Source organism: Tursiops truncatus, chromosome 2, assembly GCF_011762595.2.
Source record: "Tursiops truncatus isolate mTurTru1 chromosome 2, mTurTru1.mat.Y, whole genome shotgun sequence".
Lineage (NCBI taxonomy): Eukaryota > Metazoa > Chordata > Mammalia > Artiodactyla > Delphinidae > Tursiops > Tursiops truncatus.
In genome coordinates, this window is record NC_047035.1 from 87,092,279 (window position 1) to 87,107,774 (window position 15,496).

Below are 15,496 nucleotides of genomic sequence, written 5' to 3' on the forward strand. Positions count from 1 at the left end.
CTTTTCTTTGGTGATATTTTATCAGCCATTAGAAACAATATAATATCTAACAACTTATATTTGTATAGTGCTTTGTTTACATGTACACAATTTTTTCACATTGCTTTCTCTTTCGATGATCTGTAAGGAACGTAGAGCAGGTTACAGATAAGGAAACAAGCTCAGAGAGGGCTGTGACCCAAGACCACACAGCTGTTCTAGGAGACTTGAATTCAAGTATCATTACCACAGGCTATTTCCCAAGGCATTGGCATTTTTGTATAATCATGTTTGTACATAAATACAAAGCTTTCCCTAGTTTATAAAATGAATGTAGCCAACAAAATGTTCTTATAAAAGAATATATTAACTCAGTGCAAAAGCTTGTGGTACAAACTAGGCCCTAGAGTTTAACAATCCAATATTTAAACTAGAAGGAAATTCCATCTTCTAAGTGTACATCTTTATTTTACAGATGTAAAATGTGTCTAGAAAAGTGTCTTCCCAAGATCACAAAGCTGGGATTAGAATCTAGCTCTCTTAATTACCATTACTCAAAGTCATGACTTTAGGAGGAATAACAGTCTTAATTTCTGGAACTACCAGAAGTGCAGAAGTTGCATAAAACCTGAATAATGAAGTGGTTAGCTTTAAAAAGTAGAGAGAAAATGGCAAGAAAGAACCAGATTATGGTGAGCTAAAATGAAATTATACTTGATGTAATGGGCTAAATAACTCGAACCAGTATAACAACAAAATAGCAAGCTGGTCCCACCGCAATCTCTGTGATGAGACTTAAATACAGTATTGTTAACTCTAGTCACCATACTATACGTTAGATCCTTGGAACAGTAGATCCTCAAACCACTAGAAGTCTGTACCCTTTGACCAACATCTCTTCATTTTTCTCACCCCGCCAGTTCCTGGCTGGGATGAGACTTGATAACTATTTTCCCTGAGCTTCAAAGGAGTGTGATGCACACAGACTGGTTTGAGTGTCACTGCAGTAGGCCTTTAGAAATAAATGACAGGACTTGGGAATAGCTGACTTAGGAGTATGGGTAATAAAAAGGAAAGTTCAGAGTCAAAAGACCTGAATTCAAGAACTTAAGAACTCATCCACTTACTAGACAAAGGAGTTCTCTGATCCTTAATTTGTTCATCTGTAAAATGGGTGGTGAAACATGTATACAAATAACTACCAGAACTGAAATGTTAAAGCAGCTAATTTTCTTGAGGGTGTGTGAGATCTATACAGGGTGTTGGGAGATGTCTGAAGCTAGAGGGGGCAGAAATGAGCAGTAGAATCAGGTTATTGTAATACCACAGATGTCAGGGAGATTTTTTAAGAAAGACATGAGCAGCAAGCAGTCTGGAAAGAAAGACTGGAGAAGTGGTAATGGAGAGGTCACCTATGATTGTTAAGAACAACGGTCCCCAACCTGTTTGGCACCAGAGACCTGTTTTGTGGAAGACGGTTTTAACACGGCCTGGTGGTGGCGGGAGGGATGGTTTCGGGATGATTCAAGCGCATTACATTTATTGTGCACTTCATTTCTATTGTTAGTACATTGTAATATATAATGAAATAGTTACACAACTCACCATAATGCTGACAGGAGGCGGAGCTTAGGCGGTAATACGAGCGACGACGGGAAGTAGCTTGTAAATACAGATGAAGCTTCGCTTGCTCACCGGCTGCTCACCTCCTGCTGTGCGGCTCGGTTCCTAACAGGCCACCGACCGGTACCTGTCCGCAGCCCGGGGGTTGGGGACCCCTGGTTAAGAACATTTTGGATGAAAATAATGCTAACTGCGAAGGAAGAAATGGAGGATGAGGAAATTAAAGAGTGAGTATTAAATGGCTTGAGAAGTAAGTAGTTGGGGTAGCAGGCTCATGTAAATGACTTGCCGAGTTAGAAGTCTCTTAGTAATCAGTGAACCAAATGAACTAGAGCTTTTAGTGGCTCCCATATACTGAGCTTTAATGTTATATTTGATGTATGACAATTGTTGAGGGTAGCTGTAGGTAGCCTTTCTGATGACAGTACAAGTCGTTTAAAAACACTGCCTTAACTATGCTAGGCTCTGTGGATGGCAGAAGAAAGCAAACCTGACACTGCCCTCAAGCTAACAGGCTAGCAGTGGAGACTGACATTTGCTGGGAAAAGGAACACGAACGAAAAGATTGGCTTTGAGGGCTAATAACACAATCTAATCTGAAGTCAGGCTTGGATTGGCTGAAGAAGTATTAAGTTGAGATCTGTAGAACATTTATTGAAAGAATATTAAGCCAGGCTTGGTTGGGGGAGGGGGTAAAGTTAAGCAAGGGGGTAAATAATCAGATTTGTTTTAAAAAGATCACTTTGACTGCTGAATAGGGAATAGATTGAGTGGGAGACCAGTTTGAAGAAATACAGACATTGACCTAATTCGTTCCACACAAAAAATTTCCTTTCTCCACGATAATATGGTTAATGTATTGGGTTAATGTATTAACCCAATGTAATGTAATGTAATGTAATGTATTAATGTATTGGGTAGCATCGTAATGGACAATCTGAGGTCGGAGATTGGTAAAGTTCTAGGGAAAGTATGGCTTGCCCAGCTTAATGATAGAAATGGGAAGGTACTCCAGGATTTTATGGCACCATATAAAAGTTAAGTACGGAAAAATGTATAGGAGTTGAAAGGAGACAGATGCTGTCATTTCACGTCTTGGGTAGGCTCTTTAGGGGAGGAGGGTTAAAATGGAAAAAGTCATTAGTTGTTTCTACATCAAATCATGTAAATCAAATCAGTGATTTTGGTATTTTATAAATGAGTGGGGTTTTTTTTTGTGGGGGGGGTGGTTTGGCCAAGCGGGCCAGCATGTGAGATCCTAGTTCCCCAACCACGGATGGAACCTGTGCCCCCTGCACTGGAAGTGCGGAGTCTTAACCACTGGACCGCCAGGGAAGTCCCTATAAATGAGTTTTAATCTGGTGCTATTTGCAATTAAAACCGCCTCCTCAGCCTGGCCTTATTTCATCTTTAGGAGATTTTGAATCTGGTGCTTAAGGCACTTCACTTAAAAATAAGCCATAAGCAGCCCTGCTTCTTTTCTGCTGGCATTTACTCTCCTATGGCTTTAATGATGAAGCTTCTTAAAGGCAGAAGTTTTAATGTTAATTTGTTCAACAAACACGGATCAGTCACTCTGCTCATCTGTAAGATGGGAATAGTGTTATGTGTGATTATAGGGTTTCCCTAGAGATTAGTGTGTGGTTCACAGATTAGTTTTAAGGAATAATCGAAGTCTCCAGCACAGAGTTCTTGACAATTGTCTCCCAGCTTCTTTATTTCAAAAAGCAGCATGCACAATTCTGTGAATAAATTCTATTCTCAATTTCTGTTTCAAAACTTTATCAATGAAGCATACATAGAGCCCATGTATTTTTTGCATAGCACCTCCAACTCTCACACCCTAGTTTCAATTGCATGTGGTTTAATACCTTGAAGTTAACACCCCAGAGCCTAGAATAGTACTTGGTACAGGGTAGGCCGTCAATAATTATTTGTTGAATACATGATATAATGAATGAGCTCATATTTCAAAGTTTGGACTTCAATTTATAAGTCCAGAAAATTGATTCTGAATGTGCAACTTAGAATTGATGAAATTCAGAGGAATTGGTTCACACTAACTAAACTCACAAAACACTAATTTTTAGGCCAAATATCAATTCCATTCATTTACCTCCTTATGAAACTAAATCACAGTCCGATGCCATCTTGGTAAGGGTAGAACCAGAAAAAAGGTCTACTGAAAGAGAATCATAACGGCTAATATCAAGTCAACAGGATGCCCTCATCTTCATCTCTGCTAGGTATCTGCCAGAAGTCTGCAGGTCAGCTTAGCCTTTTCTCTGGGGACTGTCCAAATCTTATTCTTTGGCCTCACCTCCCCTATATTTCACCTTCTTTCTGTTAACATTTTTTGTTTGTTTGAAGGTACATTGTCTTAGAACATCTTCAGGCAAGTAATTACAGATGACTGTACTACCACTTCAGAAATACACAGGCTTGCTTTCCTGAGTCTTCACCTTGGGATATTCGATTGAATCTGGCACCTTCTTAGCCAATTATTTACTATTTCCTAGTTCAGGTCATTGCTATAATGCTGTGGGCTTACTAGTAATATATTAAAAAAGCAGCTTTCTTTGGGGTGCAGCTGTATTAATTTTCTTTTGAGACTACCTTTCATGAGGAGAAACAATGGCCTGATGGGCGAGTTTTTCTTTGAGGAAAAAACCAGTTTTGCCTAGAAATTTATTCATGCAGTCATTCAACAGTTATTAAGTGCCCACTATGTGCCAAACAGACTTAAGTATAGCAGAGCTTAGCCTCTCAAGATTTCTTATCTGCAGATAAGACTACTATGATGTATTCGTTAAAAATTTTAGCTGAGGCCAATAATGGAATTTACTGGAAAGATACTGGGGTACCTCATGGCATTTAAGGAAGAGCTGGACAACTGGACCTCAAGGGAAGGCAAGAGGAAGTAAGGTCGCTTGGGAAATCATCACTTCATCAGGAGGTCTTTCCTTCAGGCTGCTGTCATCTGCCACCAACTCCCAGGCCCTGAGAGTCTTGAGTTCCAAATTCTAAAGTCCTGGGAAAGAGAATCTTTCCGTTATCACTGTATAACAATTCACCTCAAGACTTAAGAGGCTTAAGATAAGTTATCTCTCACAGATCTGTGGGCTGGCTGGGCTCAACTGGACAGCTTTTGCTTGGGGTCTTCTGTGGTTGTGATCAAATCGTAGTTGTGGATTGCAAATTCCCTGGTGGTCCAGTGGTTAGGACTCCAAGCTTCTACTGCAGGGGGCCCGGGTTTGATCCCTGGCCAGGGAACTAGGATGCCACAAGCTGCACAGCAAAAAAAAAAAAAAAAAAAAAAAAAAAAAAAGGGTAGCTGTGGATGGAATCATCTGACAGTTCAACTAGACTGAATGTCCAGGATGACTTCTTTGCTCCCATGTCTGGCATCTCTGCTGGGATAATCTGGAACAGCCAGGGGCTGGCTGAATACTTCTCTCTCCCTAAACAGGCTCTCTGTAAAGTTATCTTGAAACAGCATGGCAATCTTAGGGTAATAAGGCTTCTTAAATGGCGGCTGGCTTCTACCAGTGTGAGCATTCCAAAAGGCACAGGTGGAAGCTGCAAGGCTTGTTATAGCCTAGCCTTGGGTGTCACTTCTGTCCTATTCTACTGGTTAAATATGAATCATAGGGCTACCCCAGACTCAAAAATTATATAAGGGCTTGGATACTATTCATTAAAGGGCCATCTTTGGAGACTAGCTACCAGATAATTTGATGGTTCCACTGGGTTATTTATATCCCACCTAGGGGCAGATTCAGATTTTATACAGCTTGAAGCATATACAATTTGGAGGGCTTTCTTGAAGAATGGAAGGGGCCTATGCAATGAGGGGCCCTGAAGCTACAGCTTCATTAGATTCATAGATAATCTCCTTCTGACCCCCCTTCTCAAATCAGCTATGGTAAGGGAGTAGAATGGCTTGGGGAGCCCACCTACTCTTGTATACTAGGACGATTTCCAGAAAAGGAGAAATCATTGTGAGCCTTCCCCACTCCTCACCATAAGTGTCCAGTGTTAAGTTCAATATAATCTGATCATTTGAATGTTTAGAACTCAGGTCTCCTGACTTACAACAGTGAATTTTCAAATATACTATATTGCATAGTATTTAAAAATTTGTATTAAAAAATGTAGTAGAATTGGAAGGATATAAAATTTTTTTTAACTTACTATCCTTTATATACCTTTTTCTCCTGGCTACTTTTAAATGTTGATGTCCTTCAAGGTTTCTCATTCTATCCTATCTTCAGATGGCCTCTACTTCACTTGATTCCATCTACCCCCATCATCAGATAACTCCTAATCCTCTATCTGTGGCTCAGACCTCTCTAGTTCCAAATATATACTAGACATTTCTATTTGGATGCCTCAGAGGAATGTCAAGATCTGTGTGGCCAAAAGTTAACCTATCCTCATTCCTTATTATGGTGAGAAACACCATTCAGGCATCTTCAGAAACATTTACGGAGCATTTACTACATGCCAGGCACTGGGAATACAGTAGCAAAGAACACAGACAAAATACCTGTGCTCCAAACAGATATTAAATAAGGAAACAAGGTCATGAGAAATTGTGATAAATGCTATGACAAAACCAGAGTGACAAGATGAGTAACTGGGAGAGGCCCCTTGCTGGAGGGAGAACAGGGAAGAACTTTCTACAAAGGTAACACCTGAATTTTGGAGGAAGAAAAGCCAACCATGTAAAGGTGTGGAAAGAGCACTGTAGACAGAAAGAATAGCAAGCACAAAGTCCAAAAATAGGAAGAGGCTTAGTAGCCTCAGAGGGCCAGTAACAATGATGTTAATGAGACGGAATGGCATCATAAGGGGGTTGGTGGGAGGTAGGAGTCAGATTATGCAGAGCCTTGTAGGCCATCATAAGGAGTTGAATCTAAATCCAAAACAAACAAACACCAAGAAGCCACTGAAGGGATTTCAACTAGGAGGAAGGGGTGTGATGATCTAATTTACATTTTTTAAATAAACTGCCTGGTGTATAGTGAATGGACTGTGGAGAGGGAAGAGTAGAAGAAGGAAAACCAACTGAAAGCATATTATAGTAGAACAGCCTAGAGAAAGCTTGGATTAAGGTGGTAGCAAGAGACATGGATTCGAGATTAACATTGGAAGTAATTCACAGACCTTGGTGATGGACTAAATTTAAGGGGTAAGTGAGAGGCAGAAAGCAAGGATAGCTCCCAGGTTTTTGACTCGAGCACCTATAGATGGATGTTACTTCCACTCAATCTCCAAAGGCATCATCCTCTACAGCTCCCTTCCCCTCCTCCTCCATATCCAGTCAGTCACTGTGTTAGGGTTATTCAGAGAAACAGAACCAGTAGCATGTGTATATATAGAGAGAAAGATTTATTTTAAGAAATGGCTCACAGGGAATTCCCTGGCTGTCCAGTGGTTAGGACATGGCACTTTCACTGCTGAGGGCCCGGGTTCAATCCTTGGTTGAGGAACTAAGATCCCACAAGCTGTGCAGCGCAGAGAAAGAAAGAAAGAAAGAAAGAGAGAGAGAGAGAGAGAGAAAGAAAGAAAGGAAGGAAGGAAGGAAGGAAGGAAGAAAGAAAAAGAAAGAGAAATTGGCTCACGTAATTGTGGGAGCTGGCAAGTCTCAAATCTGCAGGGCAGGTCAGCAGGCTGGAGACCCATGGAAGAGCTGATGCTGCAGAGTCCAAAGGCAGTCTGTAGGCAGAATCCCTTTTTCCTCAGTGTGTTTTCTTGTCTTTTTTTAAAAAATTAATTATTTTTTTGGTTTTCGTTGCTGGGCGTGGGCTTTCTCTAGTTGTGGAGCGCGGGGGCTACTCTTCATTGCGGTGCACGGGCTTCTCATTGCAGTGGCTTCTCTTGTTGCAGAGCTTGGGCTCTAGGCGCAGGGGCTTCAGCAGTTGTGGCACACGGCTCAGCAGCTGTGGCTCACAGGCTCAGCAGCTGTGGCTCACAGGCTCTAGAGCACAGGCTCAGTAGTTGTTGTGCATTGGGCTTAGTTGCTCTGAGGCATGTGGGATCTTCACGGCTCGAACCCGTGTCCCCTGCATTGGCAGACGGATTCCCAACCACGGTGCCACCAGGGAAGTCCCTCAGTGTGTTTTCTTTTTCTTTTTCTTTTTTTTTTGCGGTACGCGGGCCTCTCACTGTTGTGGCCTCTTCCGTTGCGGAGCACAGGCTCCGGACGCGCAGGCTCAGCGGCCATGGCTCACGGGCCCCGCCGCTCCGCGGCATGTGGGATCCTCCCGGACCGGGTCACGAACCTGCGTCCCCTGCAACGGCAGGCGGACTCTCAACCACTGCGCCACCAGGGAAGCCCCCATTTTAAAAAAAAATAAAAATAATTAATTTTAAAAATTTTATTTATTTATTTATTTTTGGCGGTGTTGGGTCTTCGTTGCCGCGTGTGGGCTTTCTCTGGTTGCGGCGAGCAGGGGCTACTCTTCATTGCGGTGGCTTCTCTTGTTGCAGAGCACGGGCTCTAAGCACGCAGGCTTCAGTGGTTGTGGCTCGCGGGCTCTAGAGCACAAGCTCAGTAGTTGTGGCACACGGGCTTAGTTGTTCCACGGCATGTGGGATCTTCCCAGACCAGGGCTCGAACCCGTGTGCCCTGCACTGGCAGGCAGATTCTTAACCACTGCGCCACCAGGGAAGCCCTCGGTGTGTTTTCTTAATGCCTTCAATTCATTGGATAAGACCCATCCACATTATGGAGGGTAATCTGTTTTACTAAAAATCTGCATCTTAAAGGTTAATCATAAACAAAAAATACATTCACAGCAACAACTAGACTAGTGATTAACCAAAAACTGGGTACCATGGCCTAGCCAAGATGACACATAAAATTAATCATCAGAGTCACTAAATTCTGTTGATTCTGACCCTTAACTATTTATCTGATTGGTTCCTTCCTCTTTGGCCACTGCCTTGCTTTAGGATGGTGTTCTTCTCTATTAATTCATAAAATATTTACTGATGTATTAGATACTGTGCCAAATGCTGGAGATATAACTGTTAATAAAAGACAGGTTGTGCCCTAGGGACCTTACATTCTAGTCTTTCCTTGCCTTCTGTCTTACCTCCTTCCAATCCCTCTTTATCAATGGATGGCTGTATAGCATTGCCTCTCACACTTTAACATACAATCATCTGAGGATCTTGTTAAAAGGCAGATTCTGATTCTGGGATGGAGTCTGAGATTCTACATTTCTGACAAGCTCCCAGGTGTTGCTGATCAGGAACAAACTTTGAGTAAGTGGGCTGTAGGATATCTTCTGGAAGACCATCTTTTATAAAATGTGTACTATTTGTAGACTCTGAAAAGGTACACAAGAAATGGGAAACAATAGTTGCCACCAGAAAAAACAGAATGGCTGATCACTGTGTATACCCTTTTATAACTTGAACGTTGTACCAAGTACGTGTGTTACATATTCAAAAATAAATTAAGAAAACAACAAAAACAAAATAAAAATATCTGAAACTGCACGCCTCTGAAAATCCTGCAGTGGAGCCCAATGGCCCGAAGGACAGAGTGCAGGTTAACCCATCTTAAACCCTTTATTACGATCAGTTTACCTGTTCAGCTTATCTCCAATTGCGCCATTCAGTCAGACCAGGGACTACATGCAATCTTTCTACGGGAAATGCACTGGAGCAAATTTCACTTGGTCTTTAAAACTCGTTACTGCAGTGCTTACCCTCCCGAAGCCTTTCAAGTGGCCTACCGCTCCCCGCCCGCCCCCCGCGGTTAATGTTACCCATTTATATCTAACCTCGCAATGTTTCTTTTTGTTGCAGTCATCGCACTGTGTCGAAATTTGTTTACATGTCTATTTTTGCTACTTGATTGTGCGCTCCTTTAGGGCAAGGCTAGAGTTTATGCTTAGCGCAGACCGAGTTCCGAAATTATTCTGCGAAAGAATGAATCATGTATTGGCTTCAAGGAGCTCAAAGGAAGGGAAAATCCTTGAGCACTGGGGCTGCCTTCGATCCCTTCGTGACGAACTGGAGGCAAGTGTGCAAGGAGCTGACTCTGAGCACCCTGGCTGGGAAGGCTGCCAGGAGCTCGGCCCTCTCCGCTCGCTTCTTCCCGGGAGCCCTGCGTACCCCGGCTTCCAGAGGGACCCCACCTCGCCCAGCGCAACCGCGCCCTCCAGTGATCGGGGAGGCCAATCCACCGCCCCCACAGGTGGGCGTGGAGTTCAGAGCCCGCTTCTGAGTGCGGCGTGGAGAGGCTGTGGGTCTCCTAGGTGTCAGCCAGCGGCAGCGAGAGGCGATCCGTGTGACCAGAGGAAGGGCGCATCCGACTGGTTGGGGCGCGGATGGGGTTGGCAGGGGAGGGGTGGAGAGGGCAGGCGAGAGCCCAGCGCCAGGCAAGGTACCACCCTGCTAACTTTCCCGCACTTACATTTCCTTCCCAGGGCCCAGGATTGGGTGCCTTCCCTCAGCCCCTTCCTCTCTCCCCACCCCACTAGCCCACAGGACCTCCCCGGGGCGTGGAGTACAGGACGCTCCGCCTCGCCCGCCGCATTCCGCGCCCCTTCCGGCCCGCGCGCACGTCGCCCCAGCCGCCGCCAGAAGGGGCGGGGCCTGGGCCCTGGCGTTCAGTCAGCCAAGGTCCCAGCGTGCCCTGCGGCGGTCAACGAGAGCAGATCCAGTGACTCACATCCGCCGCGCTAACTCTTTGCTCGCTCTCTACTTGCACACGCTTACACCCGGCTCGAGATGGCGGCGGCAGCGGCGGGGGACTCCGACTCCTGGGGTGAGGAGAAGTTCCGGGAGCAGGGCCTGGGCCGGCGCTGGCTCCACACCCAGGCAAGCATTAACGTGGCTCGCTCTCTTCCGTAGACGCGGACACGTTCTCCGTGGAAGACCCGGTGCGGAAGGTGGGGGGCGGCGGCACCGCCGGCGGGGACCGCTGGGAAGGCGAGGACGAGGACGAGGACGTCAAGGTGGGTGCGGGCCGGGGCTCCGAGCAGTGTTGGAGCGGACTGGCGCTGTCGCGGGCAGAGTTGCCCGCCAACGGGCGGGCGGACGGACTGTGGGCCCAGGGGCGCCGCCCGGGCCTGCGGGCCGTGGGTCTAGGCTCGAGCGTAGGGCCTGGCGGTGCCCTGTTCCCCTCCTTTCGCCGGCCATATGGGCCGGAGGCGGGCAGCGTGGTCTGTTGAACTTCCCTAACGAGTCGCTGGCCCCAGCCCTAGCCTTAGCCCTAGCCCCAGACCTTCTTTGAAGGTCTGCGCTCCGGCCTGGATCCCACCCGCCAACTGGCGACGGGAGGTGACAGCAGCTGCTGGACCGGCCCACGTGCAAACTTCGCGGTCTGGAGTTGCTCGCGGGGATGAGACTGGGAAGCTGAGAATGGAGCCCCTGGCTTATCCCATATGGAAAGTCTTGCAACCCACCTGCCCTTTCAAGCTCAGGTCTCCCCAGGGCCAGTAACTCATTTATATCCCCGAAGGCTCATTTGTAGAGTTTGTTCGAGGTGTTAGATGAGTGAAATATTGTGGTTTAATTTTAGCCACCTTTTTTTTTTTCCCCACACAAATGCAATAATTTTTAGCCTCCCTTCTCCCATCCTGTGGTAAAAGGATGAACTGAGTACTGAGATAGCTAGCAGTTAGTGATGAGAAACCTGGGTAGTCCACACAGCGACCTATTATTCATTTACACACGAACGCATAAGGAAATAGTGAAGATTTGGTGGTTGGAGAAGACGAGGGAGTCAGTGTTTTGTGTTTTTTTGGTGGTTGGTTGTTTTTCCTATGCCTTATAGATTTGAACCTGATTTACCGTCTTCGTTTGTTTTTGAGAACTCCTGGGGGCTTCAGATGACATTATGACTACTGCATTCGTTTTTGTTTTTCAGGTAGCTACAAAAGTCTCAAGCACAGAATGTTAAGACTCTTACTAACAAACTTCTCAAAATCTTTTTATTTTTGTGAAGATAAGGTTTAGTATGAGTTGGAAAATGGTGGTTTATGGTTTCGATTCATTCGGTGAATGTTTTACTCTTCTAACTTCTACCCTTCAGCTCATGCTAACAACCCTACAAATCCTTCTGCTTGGGTTGAAAAAAAATTTAAGCTAGGTAATCACTCAATTTTGTGTTAATACTGCTTGTGTTACATTTTACCTGAGTCTGATGAGGTGGATGTCCAATTCATTGAACAGCTTGTGAGGTTCAGGGATGACGAGAGCTTTGCAAATCTTGGGTTTAATAAATGAGCAATACTATTGTGAAGATACTTAAATGCTTCATTTAAATGTTGTATAGACGTAGGAATGGATTGTGTTATCAGCCTCATTGCAAGATATTAGTTACCTCCCTACATTGTAGCAGATTTTCTGTTTTGAGTCTTTAGTTCAGATTTGTCCTTTCACTTTTTCTGTGCAGAGTGGATGTAGGAGTTAAGACATCTGTTATGAAAATTGGGAATAAGTGAGAAGAAACGACTAGAGAAATCAGAAAATAATTATCAGATAATGAAGTTTGAATGAAGTAGTCTAGACTGATATCATGAAGAAGACTGAAATTATTGTATCTAAATGGTGTCAATCCTGATAAATATAATTCTGACCACTTGGAACTAATTTTGGAGATTTATAAGTTGTAAATCTTATTTACAAAAAGGTAAATCTTATGTACCCTAAAGGTCATCTCACCTCTTTGCACTCTTTTAGTGCAGAATTTCTTTCTTTTATACAAGTAGCTTATTTCTTTTACATAAACTTTGAAGTTGATATTGGAGTAGAAAGCTGAACTTGTCCATTTTATTTCCATGTTGAAATGCTGGTTTATTTCTGTTGAGTTTCTTCAAGATTTCCAAGTTAAGGTGTTCATGGAGTAGTTTGATTCCTAGTAGTTTGGAATAGACAGACCTGGATCTATATTTTTGCCTTGACATTTTCTGTTTGTGGTCATGAACCAGTTTTTTAATACTTTTTTCTTTCTCTTCCATTTCCCAATCTTGTCATTACAGAAGCTATCTCAGAGGATTATTTTGCACTTTAAATGAGATAATATTAAGCATTAAGCAGAGTTGCCTGGCACTTGGTAGGCACTCAGTAAATGTTAATTCTCTCTCTCTGCAAGAGAGAATATTTTTCTGGCTAATGGAAAATATCTTTAGGTTGTTTAGATCGAGTAGCTGGGGTTATTTTTGTGCCACGCTCACAAATAAGCTTAAGCTCAGTAGGAGTAAGTTCTCTCCACGGTGGCTGTTTACTGTGAATTTTTTGTTTTGAACTGAATGACCATGGTTATCAAGCAAGTTTTTGCTTGCTCAGAGGTTACCAATCTAGAGTTGAAATTTGTCACCTTGAATGGTAGTGAGTACAGGTTTTCCCTGCTATCCAAAAGTAGAGCATTCCTATGAAACCTTCCCTAAGCTGAAAGAAGCAATTGCCTTAGGACACATCTTGCTAACAAATGCACAGGATGAATCAAGGTAAAGCACAGATGCTCGCAGACACAGTTCAAAGCTATGGCAGCTTGATGCTGAGATGCTGAGTAGTTTGGTGGAGAAGGAGCTTGGCCTTGGCGGTGCCACTCTTGCTGCTTGGGTGCACGCTGCCTCTATAATGTCTCAGTGCAAAAACGAATGCTATTTTCACTTGTAATAAAAGCGAAAATCCTCTTTGGATTTCTTTCACTTAGTGAACACAGTTATTAATGAAGGTCATTCGAAAAAGCGAAGTGGCATAAAGTGAACTTTAAAAAGTGAGGGTTACCTATAATACCAAATTTCTGAATTCTAATGTTTTAGCGTTTAATCCTTTTGTAAGGAGATGCTAACAAGGTTTAGTTACCATGAGATCGAATAATCATAGTCCTTAAATAATACAGTATGTGAATTTTTGAAAAGTCCTTCAAAAGTAAGGTATGTAGAAACAGTAAGTTCTTCAGTTTATGTCAGCATCTAGTGTTTAACCTTTAAGAGTATAGGTTTAATGTCATTTGTAGTGTCCTGAGAAATGAAAGGAAAACTGAGGTCCTCGTTACAGTAACTTGCTTCAGTAGTTTACTGTTTTTCAGTAGATATAGCATTTTGCTGCCCTTGACTTTTCAGATAGCTGTCTGAAAGTGGCAGTGCGTATAGGTGAAACTGTAGAATTTTTAATATTCATGGTTGGGGGGGAGTCTATGCTTCTTCCCAGTGAAAAGAACTAGGGAGCGTACTTTCCTGTCACATTAGCTTTATATTCCCTTTCTGTACTATCCTGATGTTATGTAGAGGCAGTGGGAGGAATTATTTTCTTGGCATATATCTCTGGACTCCTTCCCCATTGCTGGAATGATGTGTAGGCTATGTTGATTAAGAAGGCACAGACTTCCCTGGTGGTGCAGTGGTTAAGAGTCTGCCTGCCAAAAAAAAAAAAAAAAAAAAAAAAAAGAGTCTGCCTGCCAGTACAGGGGACACAGGTTCGATCCTGGTCTGGGAAGATCCCACTTGCCGTGGAGCATCTAAGCTCGTGTGCCACAACTACTGAGCCTGCGCTCTAGAGCCCACATGCCACCACTACTGAAGCCTGTGCGCCTGGAGCCTGTGCACTGCAACAAAGAGTAGCCCCTGCTCGCCACAACTAGAGAAAAAGCCCACGTGCAGCAGCGAAGACCCAACGCAGCCAAATAGATAGATAGAAAAAAAGAAAGAAAGAAGGCAGTGAGTACCTACCCACTGCACGCAGGAACAATACAACTTTTACTCCATTTTACTAGTATCCCATCATTTCAGTAAAACAGATTAGAAGCTAGATTTATTCAAAGGGTGTGGAGTTTGTTTTGAGAAAACTTCTGGCTGTGATCAATCTTCTCAGACATTTGCTTCTGTAATGTTATTACAGAATTTCTTTAAAAGATCCTAGAGAGGGCTTCCTTGGTGGCGCAGTAGTTGAGAGTCCGCCTGCTGATGCAGGGGACACGGGTTCGTGCCCCGGTCCGGGAAGATCCCACATGCCGCGGAGCGGCTAGGCCAGTGAGCCATGGCCGCTGAGCCTGCGCATCCGGAGCCTGTGCTCTGCAACCGGAGAGACCACAACAGTGAGAGGCCAGCGTACTGCAAAAACAAACGAACAAACAAAAAAAGATCCTAGAGAGCTGACTTAGTTGAAAACTGCCTGCCACATCATGCCCATTCAACTGTCTGTGAGGATCCTATCCTGGTTAATAGTTTATATCTACCAGAGTAAGGACATTTTTAAGCGTTGGAAACAGTACTTCTGAAGTAGGGCATCTGTATTTCAAAGAAATTGGAGATTGCTGGGAAATTCTCAGAAGGTGGCATTTTGCTAGGAAATGGGTATCTGGAAGTGTGTGTGTGTAACTTATGAGAAGTTCTAAACATATAAAGAAGTGGAAAGAAAAGTTTAATAAACCCATGACCAGGGACCTCCCTGGTGGTCCAGTGGTAAAGAATCTGCCTTCCAATGCAGGGGACGCAGGTTCGATCCCTGGTCAGGGAACTAAGATCCCACATGCCACGGAGCAACTAAGCCTGCGTGCCGCAACTACTGAGCCCACACGCCTCAACTAGAGAGCCCATGTGCTGCAAATTACAGAGCCCACCCACTCTGGAGCCTGCACGCCACAACTAGAGAGAGAACCTGTACACCACAGCTAGAGAGTAGCCTGCGTGCCACAACTAAGACCCGACACAGCCAAAAAATAAAATAAAGAAAAATAAAATTTTTAAAAACCATGACCAATCTTTTATCTTCTGTATCCCCACTTACTGCTCTCCTCCCCCAACCAGATTATTTTGAAGAAAATACCAATTATATCATTTCAATACCCTGACAGTTTTTTTTATAAACTAGTAAGTTTTTAGTTAGGATGGTTATTTTTACAATAAGGCATCCATTACTCCTT

At 43.9% G+C, this 15,496-nt stretch overlaps 1 protein-coding gene across 3 annotated transcripts in view; it reads left to right on the forward strand.

Annotated features, from left to right (window-relative positions):
* Nucleotides 1–1,798: 1,798 nt before the first annotated feature.
* Nucleotides 1,799–15,496, forward strand: part of EIF3J (eukaryotic translation initiation factor 3 subunit J) — a 29,983-nt gene continuing 16,285 nt past the window's right edge. The window contains exons 1-2 of one of the 3 annotated variants that reach the window (XM_073800887.1): nucleotides 1,799–1,829; nucleotides 10,477–10,580. In XM_073800887.1, the coding sequence (XP_073656988.1) occupies nucleotides 1,814–1,829; nucleotides 10,477–10,580 (120 nt within the window). In that variant the 5' untranslated portion in view covers nucleotides 1,799–1,813. Of the gene's footprint in view, nucleotides 1,830–10,231; nucleotides 10,444–10,476; nucleotides 10,581–15,496 lie in introns of those variants that run through there. The other 2 variants (XM_073800886.1, XM_033851619.2) reach the window with 2 other exon arrangements.